The 23768-nt window shown below is 38.7% G+C and overlaps 1 protein-coding gene across 1 annotated transcript in view; it reads right to left on the bottom strand.

Moving 5' to 3' along the window:
- zfpm1 (zinc finger protein, FOG family member 1) overlaps positions 1-23768 on the bottom strand; it is a 99302-nt gene that overhangs the window by 11702 nt on the left and 63832 nt on the right. The window contains exon 4 of the mRNA XM_079825587.1: positions 12269-12402. Within this exon, the coding sequence (XP_079681713.1) occupies positions 12269-12402 (134 nt within the window). The remainder of the gene's footprint in view (positions 1-12268; positions 12403-23768) is intronic.

The raw sequence follows: 23768 nt of genomic DNA on the forward strand, positions 1-23768 counted from the left end.
CTAATCCTAAGCGGAGAACTTGTTGGTATATGCATTCACCTTTACTATTTCTCTCAGAAATGATGATCGTGTTGGTAAGTACTCTGTGTATCCTTAAATTCTTTTGTTACAACAACGGCAAAGATCGTTTACACTCATCTTTTTCTTCTAACGTTAGGCTACTTATTCCAGCGTGCGGGCAGACAGGGTTGCCAAGTTTTTTACAACAAAACCTGCCCAATTGCTAACGTTCCTCAAAACTAGCCCAAAACAAGTCCAATAGCTTTCCGGGGGGGGGTGGGGGAAGGCATTTGGGGGATAAAATATGTGTTATTTTGGCAGGGCTGGCAGCTAAAATTCGCATTCCTGGGTCTGTATGTCTCATAATTGGGGTCGCTTCAACCAGCGGACATGGCAACACAGTGCAGTTGAGTTCTGCTGACATTTGACAACTAACGTTATGCGTCGCTCCGTTGCTCTGATTGGTTGTAGGTCTATCCAATTGAGGTCTTTCCTGGTTCGGTTGAAACACGCCCCATAATCACAGCCCAACGGAGCAGAATCAGACTCATATTCTGACTAGAATTGAGTATGACGACGTCAGGCTAGTATTTTACAGTATTTCAAATAAATGAATTGTGTGGCTTAATGCAAAACATATGCCACAGACGTATGTCGTCGCATGGAGTTCTTAAAAAAAAAAAAAAAAAAAAACGTTTCCAAGAACATTTCTTTTTATTTATTTTTTTATTTTTTACAAAAAATGTATTTCAATTTCATTTCATAACAGGAACATATATCAAAGCACCCATTAACTATCGTTTCCGATATTTTACTTCCTTTAGTATCACCCACTTGACTATCATTCGTACATTTCGATTTATACCATGTAATGTTACTGATAAAAGTTACCAGCCAAATGGAGAGTAACTCAGCCAAAGTATTTTTTTGCCCATTTGAGTATCAATTTTGGATCTAACCATCATATAATACCATTTACAAATCATGTTTAAGTTGAAACCAAATATTAAAGACAGGGCAGACTAAATGTTAAAGCTAATAAATAAGACGGCACTTTAAAAGATGACACATTCTTATAGTAACAGGCCTAAAAACACAGGTGACATGCCACCACTGCTCAGCGTGTGGTTGAAAGACAGTGTGGTGAAAAACAGAACTATTGTGTAGGAGGAACGGCACATGTTTTAGAGTGTAACCCTGGTGTTGGTGAATATACCCCCCACCCCCTCACGCACAAGGAACTAGGGTACTTTGAGAACGGCTCTTTAAGCCCCACCGAGTGCGGAGCTTTGAGGAACAGTCTAAGCCCCCTCGTCCGAGCCCTGCTCCCTCATGAATATTAATGACGACGGCCGTGCTTTAATCTGCCTGATCCCCGCACTGCTGCCGCCGCCCTGATAGCGAATCTAATTATTTGGTCTGATATTAACCAGCCCCCTCCCTCCCTCTCTCCTCCTTACACACGTACACGCCATCAGGAAAAGAGGTGGATGCACCTTTCCACGCACACAAACACACACTTGTGCACCATCATCATACCAAAACACCTTAAACACAGTCGAGCCTGGTGCGTGCCACTCGCGGCGTTATCGTTCTTAAAAACACCCTCCTCTCGCTCTGATAAAAGTTGAATGCAAATGGTTCTTGGACGATTTTCCTCTCATTTTGTCTCCTTTCGTGGGGAAAAAAATCTTTCGCGGTCTCCTTTAAAGGGCTGTGACCCTACAGTATGACCCCCGGAGTCAAATCCATCCAGGTTTACAGAGCCAATTAAAACCCATCAAACTGACCGAACTCAGGACAGGCTGGTCTGTCAGACATTCTTAGAAATCATTTATGCGTCTCTAGAACGCACTCTCCATATGCTTCACATGTAAATGTTTAACGCATTAAACAGTGAGCAAATACACTAAAACCGATGCTCATTATGATAGTGTGGAACACGGTTTTAAAAGGTGTTTGCTCAAGATATGACAGTATGTATCTCACAATGGGTTATTCTGCAGTGGTCTGTGATGCAACACTTGCAAGAAGTGAAATTGAAGCCCTGGCGTGCCGTGGACTGACAGTGCAAGTCATAAAATAGCCATTGTTAAATGAGGCGTCCACTCAGTGTTAATTGACTCAATTTACTGAGATTACTAAAGAAAAAATGTTTGTTGACTTAGCGATAGTGGATATAAGAGGGAAAAGATTCATCAAAACTACAGTTCAACAAAAATATGACAAAAAATAGAGAAGAAAATGTAAAAAAACCCGAACTATTCAATTAATTAATCAAATCATAGTATGTTTGGGATTTATGTGCTGTAAGTGAAAGAGCTAAGCAGCAGTAAACCAAACTCTTTTGCTAGCGGGCTATCTAGCTAATTTAAACAATACAGTTCAAACGTCTATGCTTGCTCATAACCAAAGCAGCATTTATTTGATCAAAAATACAGTAAATACTGTAATATTGTGAAATATTACAATTTAAAACACTGGTTTTCAAATATTTGACAGTAAAGCTGAACTTTCAGCATCGCTACTCCAGTCTTCAGTGTCATATGATCCTTTAGAAATCATTCTAATATGCTGATTTGGACTGATTTTTAAACATTTTTCATTATTATCAATGTTCAAAACAGTTGCGTTACTTAATATTTTTGTTGAAACTAATACATTTTTTTCAGAATTCTTTAATAGTAAATTCAAAAGAACAGCATTTATTAGAAATAGAAATCTTTTCTAACATAATAAATGTCCTTCCTGATACTTTTGATCAATTTAGTGCTTGCTTACTGAAAAAAAAGTGATAATTTCTTTAAAAATGTCTTTAACCCCAATCTTTTGACCTGTAGTATATGTGAGAATAATCACTGATATCCAAAACATTAACTTAATATAAGAAAATGAACTTGAACTAAGTTACATGCTAGTCAGAGTGTGTAATTAATACGTACCTTATTTAGTGCAACACCCTAAACAGTCTCTAAAACGGAACATGAACACAAGCCTCTAACCAGGAATTCTGTGCCCCTATTCTGACATAAAATACATTGAATTAATTATACTGTATCCTACATCAACCCTGCTGGAATTGTTGTGGGCCCTTTGAATCATTTCCACATTTCACACCATCAGTCACATCTCTGATTGGACTAAAATGCTATTTGGATTAAAATGATATGCCACCACACTACGGATATAGTACAATTAAACTAGATTAACGGATGTGTTCGTCAAAACTTCTATGACTAAAATGAAAACTAACCCTGCTCTCACTGTATGTTTTTTTTCAGTATCGTCCTCTCTACTTCTCTTTCTCATTTTTCTGCGTTTTACTCCAGCGTTATCTTCTTCTGTTCCTGTTTCTCCACTATCTCCACCTTTATCCCTCTCCTCATCTGTCCATATCCCTCTTTTCATGCTCCGCCACACTCTTTGTCTCCATCTCCTTCTCGCTATCTATTCCTCTCCATATCTCTCCACACATCCCTTTCTCACTTTTCCAACCCCTTCTCCCAATCCTATCCCTCTGTCTATCCCTCTCTCTATCTGCTTTCCACAGGAAATGGTTTCTTTCCCAAAAGGGGGGGTAGAAAAGGGGTTCATACTGTCCCAAACAAAGAGGTCAGTGTGTGAATCCTCCAAAAATACAGAGAAGAAAAGGAAGGGCGATAACAATCAGAAACCTTCTCTCATCCGCCTCTCTCACACACATATCCTTTTTTCCCCTCTCCTTTTCTCCATCTTTCTCTTTTTTCAGTCTTCATTCGCACACATCTAACCAAAAGCACTTACGTACATGTATTCCTACGCATGAACCCCGAGCAAATAGCAGCACATCTCTGCATACACATCCATCCAAGAAAACAGCATCCAGGTGAGATGAGCAGCATGCAAATGACATGTAAAAATGGGAAACTGTGATACTTAAAAAGGTGCGATAAGAGATTGGAAAATGAGGCACTCTTGGAAAGCGGGCTCCTGATCTGCCGGTGATCGGGCTCGGAGATAGAGGAAGGTTTCCTCTCTTCACTCCCCACCCATTCTATCTCTCTCTGTCGTTTTCTCCACCATAAAGCCTGCAAATCCAAGTACATGACGATCAAACGTTAACCGTACGTCTTTACACATATCTGAAGTGATGAGTGTTGTTGCTTCCCACAAAAAAATGATTGTATTTATCAGTTTTTTTGTGTGTGTGTGTCTGTGTTTATGTATAATATACATACATACATACATACACAAACATAAACATACACTATATTGCCAAAAGTTTTGGGACACCTGCCTTTACATGCACATGAAATTGAATGACATCCCATTCTTGATCTGTAGGGTTTAATATGGAGTTGGCCCACTCTTTGCAGCTATAACAGCTTCAACTCTTCAGGGAAGGCTTTCCACAAGGTTTAGGAGTGTGTTTATGGGAATTTTTGACCATTCATCTAGAAGCGCATTTGTGAGGTCAGGCACTGATGTTGGATGAGAAGGCCTGGCTCGCAGTCTTCGCTCTAATTCATCCCAAAGGTCTTCTATCGGGGTGAGGCCAGTCAAGTTCCTCCACACCAAACTCACTCATCCATGTCTTTATGGGCGTGCTTTACACCACTGCATCCTACGCTTTCCATTGCACTTGGTGATGTAAGGCTTGGATGCAGCTGCTCAGCCATGGAAACCCATTCCATGAAGCTCTCTACGCACTGTTCTTGAGCTCATCTGAAGGCCACATGAAGTTTGGAGGTCTAAAGCTATTGACTCTGCAGAAAGTTGACTCCTGCGCACTGTGCGCCTCAGCATGCGCTGACCCCGCTCTGTGATTTTACGTGGCCTAACACTTGGTGGCTGAGTTGCTGTTGTTCCCAAATGCTTCCACTTTGCTATAATAGCACTAACAGTTGACCGTGGAATATTTAGTAGTGGGGAAATTTCACGAATGGACTTGTTGCACAGGTGGCAACCTATCACGGCACCATGCTTGAATTCACTGAGCTCCTGAGAGCGACCCATTCTTTCACAAATGTTTGTAGAAGCGTCTGCATGCCTAGGTGCTTGATTTTATACACATGTGGCCATGGAAGTGATTGGAACACCTGAATTCAATTATTTGGAGGGGTGTCCCAATACTTTTGGCAATATAGTGTATTTATTAGGGGTGTAACGGTTCGCGTATTCGTACCGAACGGTTCACGGGGTTAGTTCCAAATGGAATCAGTATTCCCTATTTGATCATCCCTATGTGAGCAGGACACGCGTGTGCCATGCCGTATGTAGCAGTTTGGAATGCACTTGGCAAAGGGAGCGGCGTAATTTCCTCATTATCTTCAGCTGGGATTTTCCTGTGACAACGCAGCGCCGGCATAAATAAATATATAATTCATATTTTTGAGAGTTATATTACTTTTTATATACAGCAGCCTATTACAAAGCATATTTTTATAAACTCTTTAAAATAAAAAAAATATTTTTATTTGCAACAGTTAGGCTAAAAAAAAGAAAAGAATTATGCAGATTAGTGATGCACCGAAATGAAAATTCAGGACCGAAACCGAAAATTTAGTATGCACTTGGCCGAAAACCGAAACTGAAGCCGAAAATGTTTGAAAATCCCAGCTGAAGATAATGAGGAAATTACGCCGCTCCCTTTGCCAAGTGCATTCCAAACTGCTACATACGGCACGGCACACGCGTGTCCTGCTCACATAGGGATGATCAAATAGGGAATACTGATTCCATTTGGAACTAACCCCGTGAACCGTTCGGTATGAATACGCGAACCGTTACACCCCTAGTATTTATGCATTTATATGCATGTGTATATATCTGTACACACACATACTTACATATATACATATACATACATACACATAAATTGGGGTAATTTTTTTAAATAAATAAATACTTGTATATAGCAAGGACGCATTCAATTTACATTGTTACAAACGAATTCTATTTCAAATAAACGTTGTTCTTTTGAATTTCTATTCATTAAAGAATCCTGAAAAAAAGTATAACAGGTTCCACAAAAACATTAAGCAGCACAACTGTTTTAAACATTGATAATAATAAGAAACATTTCTTGAGCACCAGTTATTGCTGCTGAAAACTCAGCTTTACCATCACAGGAATACATTTTTTAAATCTATTAATCAGTTATTTTAATTTGTAATATTTCCCAACATTACGGTTTTTTTTATAAAAAAAAAAAAAAGACTTCAATGAAAAAAGTCTTACTCACCACAAACTTACAGTAGTGCATTCAATTGAGAAGAAAAAAAAAATCTTGTTTTGAGAGATTACATCTTGAACTACTTTTAATATTTCGCTTTTGTTTATTTTTACTGTGTGCATGAGGAATTAGTAGGAATTGAGATCTTAAGAGAAGCTTCGCTTAACGTCCTAACGCCTACGAGAAAACTTTCCTGTTCGAACAGGTCCCTCTGTATTGATTATTACTTTGAGAGGACTGCTTTATGTTTTATATGTCTTTAATTAAAAAAGTGAGGTTTATGATTAAAATTAAAAAAGAGAAAAATTATATATTTTCTAAAAAGTAGAATTTTTTTAACTGTCATTAATATTTAAAATTGTATTCAAAAACAAAACTTTTTGTAATTGTTTGCAAAAAAAACTTCCACATCTTTTACACTTTATGCCGGATTTGTTAAATTCTAATTTTCTGCACTATTTTTTAATCAGTTTCTCCTTTTGATGTTCCTACCTATCCGCTACATTTCTGCACTTCTATGGGTGGAGAGCAGAGAGGTCCACAGGTGCCAATGTGTGATGCTCTCAATTGGACTCCCATTTGAAGCTTGACTTGCTTTCCCTTTTATCATTATGCAGATAATTGAGAGGGCCAATAATTAAGGGTATTCATGCATTCCTTTCAGGGAAAAGCATGTGTAGCGAGGGGTAACTCTCCGAGATCACTCTACTGACGGATGTAGATAAACCAGAGATTGGGATGAGGGTAAACAAACCCTGTTGGTGCGAAAAAGAAGGGTGGGCGAGAGAGGAAAAAGAGAAAAGATGAAGAGCGCTCACCTTCACGTGTCCTTTGTGGGGTGGCAGAGAGGGGGGAGAGTGGGGCTCCCCCCAAAAAAGTGGGCTGGAGAGCAGTGGGTGGCGGGGCTTATCTGAGCAGTTCTCCTGGAGAGATTATTGGGGGATTAGTTGGGACGCTTGTTTCTAAAACATGATGAAAAGGCGCTCGGTGCATGATAACGCTTTGAACTCCCCACCCGCAACCATCTTGCCTTCAGGCGGCGTTCCACGAAATAACAGGAGAGGCGAAGTGGAAAGAACAATGGCGACGTGGTAGTGGAAGTCGTACTGCACTTGTTTGCAACTAGCGAACGTTTTTTTTTACCAACAAAAGTCTGACTGACAGTTCTGCTCATGCCAACATCAAAAGTAGGCTAATCATGTTCACAGTATATGAATACATTGAGATGGCTGACGTATTATTGTATTATAATATATGAAATATAACACTTTACCGTTCAAAAAGACAAGTATTTTAAATTGTTATAAATGACCATGTTTACTGTGTTTTTAAATTCAGTCTTGGTGAGCATAATGGAATTCTTTCAAAAACATTTAAAAAAAATATTTTGAACAGTAGTGTACTTTATAACACTATATAAAATATATAAAATATGCATAATATTGTATAAAATTACATAATATATTTATATCCAAAAATCTGATGATATTTAGTGAAGCTGTTTTGTATACTAAAAAGTACTTTTCTCACTTCAGTCCCACTTCATGTCAGAACGTAATTGCATTAGAAAACTAAATTATTCTAGAGCAAACTTGAATTTCCCTTAAATGCAGTCTCTTGGTTTATTATGTAATCCAAAAACATTCATACATTTTATGTGTATACGTTTTGGGTCTACTGCCATATGTTTTGTTACATGTAAATCACAAAACAGGTGTGCTTAACGGCTCTTTTTAGGTACCAGCAATAATGGATTTCAATCATCCAAAACTACAATCAGAAAACTGAAAGAAGACAACTGAACACAGAGATGACCGTTAATGTAAGCGTTTTCAGTCTTTGAGTTAGAAAAGACATTTAAATAGATAAAATATGTTATGGTGGTTTCTGTAAATATGCAAATTAAATGATTTGCATAAAACAGACAGCTCAAAGTGATAATCAATACAAAAGAACTTGTTAGAACCTGTCAGAGAAGCTTCGCTTAACATCTTAACGCCTAATTCCTCATGCATACAGTAAAAATAAACACATTTTTAGGGCTGCCCTCGAATAGTAGACTAAAAGTCGGTCGACGAGAAGAGGCTTAGTCGACCAATATTTTTTTAGTCGGTTAGTCGCAGAAAGAGAAAAAAACTCCACAGGAAGTGGCGAAGTCACTCAGTCTGTGAGGAACAGAATGTTAACGGCAGGTCCTTGTGGTATTTACAGTATGTTAGGCAGGAAATCCAAACGCTCGCCTTTCATCCATCGAGCTCAAATATGGCTTACCATTTGTAAGTAGTAGCAACTTTACATGGCTGCTCGCTCTAACGTTAACCTACATAAATGTTCGCTATTATTAGTTGCATATCCAAGTCTTTGTGCGGAGTGTGGAAGCTAAAGGATAGCATGTTTAACTGCATGACATGGAGGCGCCAGCATGATCAAATTTTTCCTGATAACAGCAGAAACAACTTAAAATACTAGTCATTTATGGTCATACAGATAAGAGACATCATTCGAAACTGTGACTTTTATTTGTGTCAACTCACAATAACAATAAAACATTTCACTTTTGTAAAATAAAGAAAACAAACAGGATGCGCTTTCTGCCATCTCGGTCTCCATGAACTAGAGCGCGTCACAAAAATTAACCGAAACTCAGCGTATACTTGCCTCACAGACATGAGAGATATATCTATAGAAAGCTTGAAATGTCTTCTTTTAAACTAAACAATTAGAATCAAAAACACATACTTTCTGATTATGTGCATGTCTCTCTAAGGGCACGTTCACTACTGCGGAGATGGCGTCAGCATCTTCAACTTCATCTTTATAGCTGCAACTGACTCAGAAAGAACTAGTTTATTGATAAACAATTAAAATGTCTCTTTGCTATTTTTTCTGACACATTCATAATCATTACTTTTTGCAGCAAGCTAAATGGTTGCGCGTGAGTGTGGAATGGGCTATTTATTCCACCCCAGTACATATTTAAAAGTGCACTATGTAAAAAAAAAATCAGTAAAATATCCAAAAACAACTAGGCCAGTGTTATATATATTTTTTTTCAGTTGAGTACTTACAATATCCCAAATGTTTCCAACTATTTGTAAATCGTGAGAAAATGCTATTTTAACCAATGAACCGGGATGTGTAAGGGAGTCGCCTGTCAAATGCGTCCCCTCGGTTTCCGGTTTTATTTTGCAGAAACGCTTTACTCTCACTGCAGTGTGCAACAAGTGTCATAGCAGCCGTTGAGCGAACGCACAGAGTAACGTCATAACATCATTTTCAACACACTCAGATGTAGAGATGCTCCGAATCAGCATTTTTGGGGCCGATCACCGATCACCAAGATCATGATCTGCCGATTGCCGATCACAGAATGGCAGGGGAATGGGAATCTTTTATCAATAATCTTGCAGAGTTTGCACCATTTGTAGAAATGAAACTAACTCTAAATTAACTGTATTGAGAAAAAAAACTGTAGAAATAGGCTAGAGTCGAGATCTTGAAGAACCACCAAGTGTTTCTTTTAGAAAATGAGATAACTTAAGGCTACTGTAGGCCATCTTTCCCAAATAAGGCAGAGTAACATAAAAATATTCCAAACAAAGAGAGGTTAGGCAGACCAACACACATCAGATCAGCTTAATGGGATGTAGCCTCTTAAAACACTGACTACATTTAATAATTGGCAGCTATATGTAAAACTTGTCACACCAAAACTGGCAACTGCCGCAAAGGACAAAACTATGGCATGTTTTTTTTTTCTGTTATTAAGGGTGCTCCGATCAGGATTTTTGGAGCCGATCACCGATCACAGGAAGCCGTATCTGCAGATACGATCACAGATACCGATCTATTTGAAGCCTTCTTTTTATCATGTAGAATTATTTATAGGGAATTTTACAGACATTCATTCAGGGCCTGAATTTTATTTCTGACAAGGGGTGAATCCCCCCCTTAGGTGACTCTTGTCATATAAATGTATATAATTATCTCACCTAAATATTTGATCATGCAGTGCATTTTTGTTTTTAAAGACACATTTTCAGGTAGGTCTAACATAAGTATTGAGGTAAAAAATACTAAAGACATTTAATAAGAAATCAAATGTAAATTAATATTGGTCTTCCCTGAATAATTAAATTAGATTAATTCTTACACTTAAGGTTGCAAAAGTTAGTCATTCAAGAGCAGTGAGTGTCATAAAGGTTCATCAAACAACACAAGACAAAGAGAAACTCAGAGACAGCAGCAGTTTATTCGACAGCTGTCACTTTAAGAGCGAACACGGATACGGTGGATTTTTATGGGTCGTCCGCATGCGATCGGTTCATGAGATCGGCCTTTTTAGAGACCGGCGATCAATCATCCCAAAGCGATTATCGGCCGATAGAGATCGGTTGCCGATCAATCGGAGCACCCCTACTCAGATGTATCTAATATGATAAACAGAGCTGCGTTAAGTGAAAGTGGCCCGAGACGTGTGTTGCGTTCATCTCATTAACAATCGCTCCAGCGGTCTTGCTCAGCTCCCACAACACTCGGTCCTGCTCTGCTTCATACTACAGTAACGTTAATAATCGTATCCATCGACATGATTTCTGTCCGAGTCCTAACCCGATTCTTTTCCACCGGCTGTGAGGTGAAGACCACATGTCCCAAGATTCTGTGCTCAAACGTGGTGTCATCGAACTACGCCTTTGTTTTGAACAGGCGACCTCTAGCGGACGGAAAAGTTACATAGTGCACCTTTAAGTAACTAAATTAATAAAAATGTGCAATTAATCGACTAATGGCTTAAATGAGTGACTACTAGTCGACTAGAAAAATCTTTAGTCAGGGGCAGCCCTACAAATTATAAATAGGAGTACTCCTGTATGACCGAAACCAATACAATTCAGTATGAAAGTGTGTTTTGTAAGAAATACAATATCATCCTTTACTTCAACTAATTTTAAAATAGCCCACTTTGCTTTAACCCAACCCATGTTTCACAGTGTCTGAGATTAAACTCTAGGACAGAGGGATGGAGAAATATACAAACACAGTCGTGACAGGACGGACACAGACCCTGCCGCCCAGTGACCCCAGCAGCTCCAGACTCAGGAGCATGTGGAGGGATGGCGAGAGATGCCGTAGGAATGTGAGATTCGACACACTATCTCAGCCAGATACACACTCCTTCAACGAAGAGATAGCGGAGCGAGAGCAAACGCGAATGTGAAAGTTCTGAGCCGAAAATCATCAACAAAGCCCTGCCTCGATAACGAGATTTTTTTTTTTTTTAAAAGAGAGAGAGAGAGAGAGAGAGAGAGAGAGAGAGAGAGAGAGAGAGAGGAAGGGAGAGAGATTAGGAGGAGGTGAAGGAAAGGTGCAGGGAGGGGAGGGAGCGCGGGGTGCATGGCCTTAGAAATTCTCATAATAAATGAAATCTTAGAAATGAGAGCCTATCAAGTAGAAATCAATCACTGGGGTTTGTTGTCCAAGAGGATGGCGCCATGCTGAGATAAAAGAGAAGCGTCCGTCTGGGGGCTGGGGGGGTGGGTTCTAGCCAATCTCGTGCAGGAACGGCCGAGCGCAGTTCAGGAAAAAAAAAAAAAAGATGACACTCGCTCAAGACCAGCACTTCAATTTGCATACACCCATACTCCCATGGATTACTCCTTACATTGAATCAGTGCAAAGCAGACATCCGCCCATTCATCCTCAATTTAATAGGTTAGCACCAAGGGGGGTGAATGATAAATTCAATCCCGTTTACCTAATACACAAGACATTTCACTGACTACCTACTCTTGAATCAAACCAGTTTGGAAAACATGCACCATTTTGTATGCATCCATCTTCCATGGAAAGCAGCCTAGTGAGGAACTTTACATGTGTGTAAAAGTGTGTACTGGTCTGTGTTATCTCTACAGCATATTACCAACTCCAATATGGTAATAACATGTTATTTGCTTCTAACTGTAATGTTAGAGTTATGATAGAACAGAGGTGAGATAAGAATCTTAACCAAATTTCCTCATGACATGATCGATGACCCCTTCATATCACCCTTACCTCATTGGCAGGTCCATCTGTGGTCTCTCCTGATTGGATGCTGCCAGAAAACGGACCCCACACGGTGTCACCTGACAGGTCCCTGAGGGCCAGGACCTTGAAGTCATCAGCACTGCCGCTTAGCAGAAGATCATCTGTTTACACACATTGGGGGAAAGAGTGTAAATATATGGGTTTTTTTGGTGATTGCTATCACTCATACTTAAAGGGGGAAATTTTTTTTAATTATGTCATAATTTACTCATAGTTGTTCAAAACCTTGTTTCTTTCTTCTGTTGAACACAAAAGAAGATATTTGAGGAATATGGATAACCAAACACTTGATGGGCCCCATTGACTTCCATAGTATGGGGAAAAAATACTATGTAAGTCAATGGGGCCCATCAACTGTTTGGTTACCGACATTCTTCAAAATATCTTATTTTGTGTTCAGCAGAAGAAAGAAATGTATACAGGTTTGGAACAGGTTTTTGGTGAGTAAATGATGACGAGGAAGCACCGATGTTAAAATTCTAGCTGATAAGCTGATAATTAATTTAATGCTATGGACGATAACCGATAATTGGTTGCCATTAAAATTTTGTAAAAATAAATAAATAAATAAAACACTAAAAACCAAAAGATTAGGCATCACAAAGGTATAATGTACAGTGTGAAAAAAACATTTAACAGCGTTGTTAAATTTGTAGTGTTTCTAAAGATTAACTAAAATCAACTTTAAGTGAGCATTAGATAATACTAAAGTTATATCTTTTATAAAATTCAATATATCTTTTTAAAAATGCAATAACATAATATGATAAATAATTGAAAGAATAATAAATAATGGAACAGGTGAAAAAGATCCCACAGGAAGGATCGGCGCCATATCTAGGGCCATAATGACTTGGAGGCTGACTGTTTTGACTTCATTGGGCCAGTGAGCAACAACCTAGCAACCAAAAACCCCTCAAAACACCTTAGCAAACCATTTCTATTTCAGTCTTTATCCTTATAGAGTTAGAGTGTCAATTGAAAAACAGACTACCAAGTCTAGTACCACTAGGGGGAGTTTGGCGCTCACCGAGCAGTGACACTGGACCAAAACAGGGACAACTTCTGTACTTCCTATTAGAGATAAGTGCAGTGTGATGGGAGTCAAGGCTTTGGTGAGTCACAAACGCAGGCCTAACACAGGAACAAACACAGGCTCCACAAATAGAGATATGACACAGCTGACACAAAACCCAACCGTGCACTCAACCTAGTATTTATGTTTTATAATATACATTTATTAGAAAAGCTCTTCCGCACATGTCCTCCCTACAGTTGGTAACTTTAAAAGTAAGAGTCGCTGGAGAGGACGACCTGTGGTGATGCTCCAGTCCATTCCAGCATATTCATCCCAGTGCAGCTCTGTTAACCCACCCCCTCCCTTTAGCCCCCCCACCAGCCTCGCTTTCGGGGGTCGGGCTAAAGCGCTGGGGCCGATAAGAGTGTTTGTCTAACACTCTCCATGTCAAAACACTCATCTATCTTCTCTGTATCTATCCCCACCAGAGAACAACAGACAGACGCTGATAAAATGGCTTTCCCACAGCCAAGACGTGGAGCGGGGGAGGGCGTGAGGGAGAGAGAGGGCAACAGGAGCGAGAGAGAAGGGTACATAGGTGCAATGGGACGGATGCTGGACAGAAACACGTCACAGAGTGAGAAAGAGACTTCCAAGAAAATATCATTCTGGGTTTTGTCCTGAGCCCAGTACTGACAATAAATCCAAAATAAATGCAAATAAACAGTTTGTACTATTAACTTAATTATTCATTAAATAAAATAGGCCTATCATCACTGTCAGGACAGATCATAAAAAAAGGCTCTGAGAATCTGTCAATTACTTATTTAAAAAGTTAGAAATAAAATGAAAGTAACATTACATAGAAAAGGGGGCAGGTCTATTATTTTGTATTTACACTCCAAGACTTAATGCACAGATCATTTGACATACAGTATAATGTTGTTTTGCTCCATCCATTGCTATGGTTATCGCTGTCAAATATATAAAATGTATACATTGCATACAGAAAGTGAGCACAGATTGCTGCCCAGAGCGGATTCTGACTAACTTAAACACATCTGATTGGCCATTGCATTTACACGCTCAACAGATATGTCTGTGATTGGCTACAAAGCTCAACGCTGCAAAAACATTTGACACTCTTCATAGAGTGCTTACAAAAACACTCACAGGAGAGCTTTAAAGCAGCTGGCTATCAGCGGGTATCGGTACAGCAGAACAGCAGATATAGTCACATTAACTTATCAAATATATCTTTTTCGGGACAAAAGGTGCTGTCAGAATATTTTCAAAGCGGAAAAACCCTTGTCTAAAAGGCAGTATTAAATGATTAGTTCTAAATCAGTCATTGGTGGGTTTGGTTTGTTATTAATGAGAGGCTGGGCCTCTATCAGCGGTCTGAAGTCCAGTGTCATACATCCGCAGCACAGAGTCAATGACTCCTATCTATTGCATGTCTTCTAATCTAAGCCCAGAATCAGTACCCAACCTGACCTCTCACATGACCCAGTCTTATCACTTCGGCAGCCGTAATAATACCAATACACTACTATATCACTTGCATAATTCCTACATAAGCAATTCCTACACCATCTGTGCTCAGGTAGATTTTCAAGAGTAAAATCTTTTTTTTAAAGATTTTAAGACTCTTTCAATTTTTAAAGTGACAATTAAGCCCATTTTACCCATAATTCTCAATACCAGATGTTTTTTGTTGTTGTTTTTTTTACCTCTCAAAAGGTGATTCTCCATAGAATCCATACAAAAATTACTTTAAAGCAATGACTAAACTTTTAGATAAAACTTGTAAAATGTAAAAATTAAGGCAAATATATCCAATAAATTAATTAAAATGCATACTTCTACTGATAGTAATAATACTTATATAATTTAACATTAATAATAAGTATTAATAACAAATAAAAATTATTTAATACATTTTAAATCTATTAACAATTATCATCGCACAAGGTGCGTAGGAAAGGTACACCATCAATACTTGCAAACGATATACATTTGTATTTTATTTTATTAGCAACGTTTCAGTCTCATGACCTTCATTAGGCGTGTGTGGGACCTTTTGTTTGTCAAATATATGTAATATGTTAATTTTATATACACACACACACACACACAATAAAAAATGTGGTCATTCTTAACATAATGAAGTGGGCATGAAACGGAAGTTGTGATAGTCTTTTCTTCCCTATTGTGACGTATATATCTGAGTGAAATGGCTTGTAAAAGAAAAACTGCAGGGCGGGACTTGATTTTGTCCATTGGGAATTGATTGGATGGTTGGATTGTTGTGGTTTGCTATTGGTCAATTTCATGTGAGTGACAGGTTGTCCCGCCCTCATGCTATGTCATCAGAGAAGAGAAGCGATGCCGCTGCAAGAGGGAGGGGAAGTTATTTGGATTAAAGATAACAAGGGCACATGAATTTTAAAAAACATAACGAGGTGCACGGATAAATAATTATTTTAATAAATACTGCATTATTCCATAAAAAAAAATAGGAATTGTCCATCTTGATTTCATGGTTATTTTAAGTACACAGTTCTGCCACACCTTTCCATCAAGCTAATTGTTTTCAGGGCCTCTGCTGGACAATTTACAACCCTAACCCTTGTGAACAACCTAAACACCTCCTCTCTAAAGACCTAGTCGTCTTATCTTTAAAACCCTACCATTTTCCCACACAATACACTGACACAATTGTGACGCTGCCCTTGTGTTGGGCCATAGCAACTCCCCTACAATAACCCCATCAACCTTATCGATAGCTCTGCGTGACCGGTTCCCAAAAATGTACGTCACCCTTATCGATAGTGATGAGTCCACACAGCTCTTATCAATGGCTCTACACACTGGCAGTGTCCACACAGTGCCTTATCAATATGCCTGCCTCCACAGACACCAAAGCGGCCAGTGTGCAATATAAAAAAAAAGAAAAATCACCCCATCATTAACACAACACCATCAGACAAAACACAGAAAGACCGAAAGAAAGAAAGGATGAATTCAGCTGCATAACACAGAAGGAAACGTTCTACAAAAAAGCAATTCTTGAGCAGCAAGTGTGGTAAACACCCTGAAGGCAACGCAAATCACTCAATGGTGGGAGTTGAGCAACCAGGCGTACCCACAGTTATCACACTTCCTTTGAAGGAGGATTCACCTTCACTTAACTAAACACGACCAAATAAAATCTGTGGGATACAAAATGTTCTTCTTATAACGACCAATTCTAAAAGAACACGTTTTAAAACCGTTCAAACTGTCAGAAAAGAGACAAGTAATTAACACTCACACAGATTCCAGTGAAAGGCGGCTACTCATGGGCTGTGGCCTCTGGGAGTAGTATGTATAATACACACACAGACATACACACATAGAGGGGAACTGAATAAACAGTTGCAGAATTACATCACGCAAATATCCAAGACTTTGCAATCATGTTGCACTCATTACCTGCTGCAGTATTACTATTAATTTTGCATTATTATTACTACTATCATAGTGAATCTGATGCTAAAACAACTAGGGATCTAGAACATCTGTACCATATCGGCGAAGGACGATATTCAATATATTTAGCCTAATTGTGCATGTGTCAATTCCTTATTTTTCACTACATTTAGGTCACCTTTGCCATTATCTAATATTCACTAAAATCACTTTATCATTTTAAATGTAATGTTTTCGAAAATCTTTCAAGCTGTATATTATAATCTTGTTATAGCTAAATTCACTAGTTGCATTTAAAATGATTGAATTTAGTTATTTAGTTAACCGTATAGAATTTTAATATCGGCTAATATTAGACATTAGAAGGCTATTTAATATTAATGGTTTCCACCAGAATTTGAACATCAACGCATCCCTAAAAACAATACATGTAATTAAATGCAAGTGAATTCTCCTCTCAATATATTTTGATATTTGACTGGTAACAGCCGCATACCTAATTTCCCTTTTAACGTTAATCTTATCAGACATGTTCCTGAAAAAACACTCAATATGAGTCCAACACAAACAAGTATCCTCATATTCTCATAACAGCAACATTGAGTGAGTTCATCATTTAAAGCTCCAGTGACTCCTCTTTATTGGTTAAAAAAAAAAGAGCATGTAGCTATCCAGTCGGGCCCTATTCAGGTTTCCGTGGCTCTTTGGGCTTCTCTATCAGGACTAATTGATTTTTAAAAAGACTATTGTTGATATCAAATGAGCAGATCGCTCTGCGGCCATTGATTTTTTGACACAGTACAACAGGAAATCTTTATCGGAGCCACACTCCGACCCTACGCTAATAGGTGGGGTTTAACCTCTGCTGAATGACAAATCCTACACTTTCCTAACCCATAGAGAGTGAAAATAGAGTGTGTAAGCGTGTTTGTCAGCGAGCATGTGTGTAACACTAGTAGAGGAGTGGCTATTCTGTAGTTCATCAGCAGTGATCAACAACCTGCACATACACACACACGCTCACACAAAACGTCGCTGATAACTCACCCAAGCGTCTGTGGGTCAAAGAGTTCGGTTGAGAAGATACAAATTTCTAGGATAGGCATCGTATATTCAGCACAGCATCATTTCCATTTTACCCTTCTTTTGCTGGGTAGAGATAAGACACCTGCGTTCGCAACTCTCATCAGATGAGCTTCAACAGAACTTTATCATTGACATTTACTACTGTTTACACAACTAATTTCTCTTAACTGTACTTCTGAACTTTTATATCTGACCAACACAAGGCCTGGAAAAGTGAAGATGCCAAACAGCAAATATGCAAAGGGGTAGGGAAGATGAACTATGCTCAAATAGAAAGCCTTCCACATTGCTGCAAAGATGTGGCTTTGAAGACTCTCAGCCTGGAGAAACAAATAAAGACTTTGAGCTGTATGTTAGATTCCACTATGGAGAAAAATTCGACGTGCTGAAGAGAGTTTATAGTAGAAATTAGAAAAATATGCAGTTCTCATGGGCACAATGAGAAATATATTTAAATTAGTGCTGCTAAACGATTAATCGTGATTAATCGCATCCAAAATAACAGTTTGTGTTTACATAAAATATGTCTGGTGCACTGTGTTTAATTATTATTGTGTATATATAAACACACACACACACACACACACACACACACACACACACACACACACACACACACACACACACACACACACACACACACACACACACACACACACACACACACACACACACACACACACACACACACACACACACACACACACACACACACACACACACACACACACACACACACACACACACACACACACACACACACACACACACACACACACACACACACACACACACACACACACACACACACACACACACACACACACACACACACACACACACACACACACACACACACACACACACACACACACACACACACACACACACGTATATATATTTAGGAAAAATGTGTTATAATTATATATAAAATATTTATATATATAAAATATAAATTATTTTTCTCATTTCTACTATAAACTCTCTTCAGCACTTCAATTTTTTTCTCCATAGTGGAATCTAAGATACAGCTCAAAGTCTTTATTTGTTACAGTCTTTATTATATACAGTACACACACATACATTATGTAAACACAAACTTTTATTTTGGATGCGATTCATTCTTTGACAGCACTAATTTAAATATAACGTTTGACAAGATAATTGAACCAGAAGCAAGGAACCAAGAGGATAACTACTGTAAGAAACAGCAAAACAAACTGTTGTTTAATAAATCATAAAAGATACTTCAACTTTAGCCTAACTAAAGCATCCTCTAACTTAAACCAAAAGGGAGGTGATGTCAACAGAAAAGGAACAGGAAGTTTGAGTGGAACATCTAGAAGGGCTGTTCTGTATTTTAAGTTTTTGGAGAGCTTTTGATTGGACAAAAATCTGTGTAGTGCAGGATGAGTCATCAGCTTTTGTGGTGCGTTTTCCTTCACGAGAAACAATGTAAATTTTAAATGTGCATATTATATCTGCTAAAAAGCCTACACAAGTATAGATTAGCTTCATGGCTAATAGACCCAAAACTCTTAATTCTGATTTCATGGGATTTTCGAAATGACGCTTAACAGGTAATACGTTGCTTTAGGAGAATAGTTTTTTGTTTAATTCTCGCCCTTAACGCTGCTGTTTTAATTAATTTATACTTTTGACTGTCTTCTGGTTACGAGACCATATAGATGGCTCTATAATCTTCTGTATGACTGCAGGCCTGATCTTGTGTGTGTGCGTTTTCAACTGCTTTTCCTTGTCTTCCACCACCGTTACCCTTTCACAAATTGAAAGTGAGGACCTTCCAGAAACTCGTCCTGATAATCACACATAAATTAATTAGAAAATGTTTCTTGACATTCTCGCTGCATAGACAGGGGAAAAGACTCCGGGAAAAGCCATCAAATTAATTGTACGGTATGTGACTTTGATAATTAATTCAATAATTATTTCATGTCTACTTTAGCAACTCCTTCTGGCTGGAAAAAAAAAGGACATTTTGATGATAGCGGCGTAAGGATTTAGATTCTGAAAGGAAAATATGGGAAATTACACTGAAATACAGGGGGTGAGAGGATTTAAACACTAAAAACACAACTTGTGCAAACACACATTTGGTCAGCATTTAAAATGCATGAATATCACTGCATCCAATAAAATATCCAAATAAACAAGTGGAATCTGCGAGACCTTTGCACAAAACTTAAACTCTATGTGGACACTATGTGATGTAACAAATTCACATACAATACAATTTAAAAATGTTTTTCGTACTCTATAAAAATAAAAAAAAGACTGAACTAGGAATCCATCTATGACAAAAAGTCTAAAGGGAATAAACTTTAAACTGAACAAATATTTAATTTACATTTAATCCAACCATCAATTTAATATCAATGCAAAAAAGCAAAGCAGCAATTTCTGCCCGTTTCTTCATAAGTGGCTATAAAATATTTCTCACATATTTAAACTTTTTAAAAGGCACAAATGACAGATGCAAGTGGCACATAGAAAAAGCGAGGCCTGGCGGAGGAAAGATATAGGGCAGGAGGGAGGAAGGACAAACTGAAATCCGGGGCAGAGAAAGAGAGACAGGAAGCGGCAGGAAAGCGCAGGCATCTGATAGGGCTGGTAATCGGCGTGGCAGTGTCCCGTCTGCAGCCGCCAGTTCGTGGGCCACATGGAGCAGCTGGGGAGATAGCAGCAGGGGACGGCAGTGAGAAATGTTCCTCCAGATTAAAGCCCACACCTCTCAATCATCAACAGGGTAAGAGAGTGACAGACAGAAAGGGAAGAGTATGTTCTTAATTACAGATAAATGCCCCTTCCTACACAGTCAATCATCATTGTGTGAGCCGTACAACACGGGGAAATGCTCACTTATTCACACACGGTCGTTCTAAAACATAAATTGCTTCAGCCGGAGAGTTTTCGTGTGACGTGTATTAGGTTGCCGTTGAGCTCCGTTTAACCACAAGTGTGTGACGATTGTCCCGCAGCCCACTGTGTGCAATTAAGTTCCAGAAATCTGCAGGTGTGTGGGATGCGCGCCAAGAACAAAGAAACAACACACAACAAATGAAAGGCAATGAAAAAAATACAAACTGACAAACTTAAGACACATTTGTTACTGTTAATTTATGATATAAGCTTCAAATGAATCGACTATAGCCCATCAGATATAACGATTCTTGGAAAAAAGAAATCATGTATACCCAGGGGCATCATGCACCGATTTTTTTTGAAGGGGCACCAGTGGCTGTGCTGGTTCACCATAACCAAAGTGAGGAAGAAAACATTTCTTAATGAATTAAAAGACATGTTAGTCCAGTAGTAGGGATGCCATTCGTAAAGGGATAGTTCACCCAAAAATGAAAAAGTTGTGATAATTTACTCACAAGTTGTTCCAAACCTGTATGAATGTCTTTCTTCTGCTGAACACAAAAGATGTTTTGAAGAATATGGGTTACCAAACAGTTGATGGATCCTGTTGACTTGGGGGAAAAAATGCTATGGAAGTCAATGGGGTACATCAACTTGTTTCCAACATTCTTCAAAACATCTTTTGTGTTCAGCAGAAGAAAGAAATTCATACAGGTTGAGAGTGAGTCTGACAGAATTTTCATTTTTGGGTGAACTATCCCTGTAAATGTCGGGCTGATACACATAAGCCAATTATAAATGTTACGACTGATAACCAATAAATTGCAGCTGTTAAAATCTGGTAACACTTTACAATAAGGTTCCATTAGCTAAAGGCATGGGCGTCGGAACCCACCCACTTTTCACTACCAATGATATTGGACCCACTCACTTGTCTGTTCACCTACCCCTAGCCGATAAACACATGTTAGACACTTTATTTCCAATGTATAAATGCCTTTCTGATCTGATATGTGATGGGAAAAGGGGGTGGAGCGAGTTCGGCAAAAGGCGGATTTGAACCTCGGGTCGATGTGCGTCAAAACTTGATGCAATGCGTCTTACCCCTACACTATTGATTTCTGTAATTTTGTCTGGCCCAACCAGGCATTTAGTAAACAATGCAGTATATTTGTACTTAGTGTAAATGGCATCTACTTCAGTAAAACATTTCTGAGAGAGGACCCACCCACATTTATTTTGCTTCCGACGGCCATGGTTAAAGGTTAAAGTCAGCATGAAACGGAAGTTGCAAAAGTCTTTTCTTCCCTGTTGTGACGTATATCCAAGTGAAACGGCTTCTCGAAAAAAATAGAAGGCAAAAAAAAGTTGGGGGGGGGGGGGGGGGGGGGCTTGATTTTGTCCATTGGGAATTGGTTGGATGGTTGTGGTTTGCTACTGTTGTGATTGACAGGTTGTCCCGCCCTCACTCCAGTAAACGCATCATCAGAGAAGAGAAGAGATGTTGCTGCAAGTGGGAAGGAAAGTTAATTTGATTAAAGATTACAAAGGGCATATAGTTTTTTTTTAAACAATATGGATAAATAATTTTTAGCTAATAAATATGCAATATTTCATAAAAATGGCAAATTTTTATTTCATGGTGACTAACATTAAAGGGATAGTTCACCCAAAAATGAAAATTCTGTCATAATTTACTCACCCTTAAGTTGTTCCAAACCTGTATGAGTTTCTTTGGTCTGCATAACACAAAAGATGATATTTTGAAGAATATTTGTAACAAAGCAGATAGAGCAACCATTCACTACCATAGTATTTTTTCCCTACTATGGTAGTTGATGGTTGCTCTCTCTGCTTGTTTACACATATTCTTTAAAATATCTTCTTTTGTGTTCAGCAGAACAAAGAAACTCATACAGGTTTGGAACAACTTGAGGGTGAGTAAATGATGACAGAATTTTAATTTTTGGGTGAATTATCCCTTTAATGGATTAAAGCCACAATATGTAATTTTTCGCTTCTAGAGGTCGCTTATTCAAAACAAAGGCGTAGCTTGATGATGCCTTGATTTCGTGGAGCTTTTATTATGCCACAGACGACTGCTTCCGCTACTTCCACTCAGTAACGCAGCACTGTTTTATAATATTAGATATATTATTTGAGTGTGTTGAAAGTGTTGAAACTGATTTATACTTCTGCGTCAGACCTACACGTATCCTCTACGCCGCAAGTTTTTCATTTATACTTCTGCGTTGCTGTCTGCGTCAATGTGCAATTACACATGCAGCCCGCTAGTAGGAAGTCTCCACTGGCATGTTGATGGTGTAACCCACAGTATCAAGAAAAGCCGAAGAAGAAGCAGCCTGTTTGTGTACATTGTCGAAGTAGCAGCAGCAGGGATGGCGGCAAATAGATAACGACTTTTCTTGCAGCTTGAGTTGTTGTATCTAATACAAATTAAGCATCTCTAGTTGATTAGTAGAGGTAAATAAGAGGCGATGGAATGCGTTTTTGAAATCATACAGAGTGCTCGTGGAAGCTGTTTTCGGAATCGGTGGCTCATGCACAGACAAGCGCTTCAATCGATTGCTGTTGCGGAGACTATTCGTTCTATTGAAATCACAAAACGAAATGCACCCAAATGTGTCCCTGATCTTGATATACAATCACTGATTAACATCTTTGGTTTTAATGAGAAAATAAATAAACTATACACCGCGGATCTGTGTATTTATTTACTAACATAAAGAATCTCTGGACTACAAAATAGTGTTATATAGCAGATATGAGGATGAAACTATCATCCCATTTCTGGACACACACATTCCTATCGCAGATTTTTTTATTGACCTGAGGGAGGGGTTCTGGCAGACCAATCACAGCACTTGGGGTCTGCGTAGAATTGACGCGTTGTTACATTTTTGGAAAGGTGCACGTCAGGGTACGTCGTAGGTTACGCGTGCAACACAGCCTATGAAGTAGCTACGCCGTACAATCGACACAGGA

This window comes from Gobio gobio (assembly GCF_949357685.1).
Source record: "Gobio gobio genome assembly, chromosome: 9".
NCBI lineage: Eukaryota > Metazoa > Chordata > Actinopteri > Cypriniformes > Gobionidae > Gobio > Gobio gobio.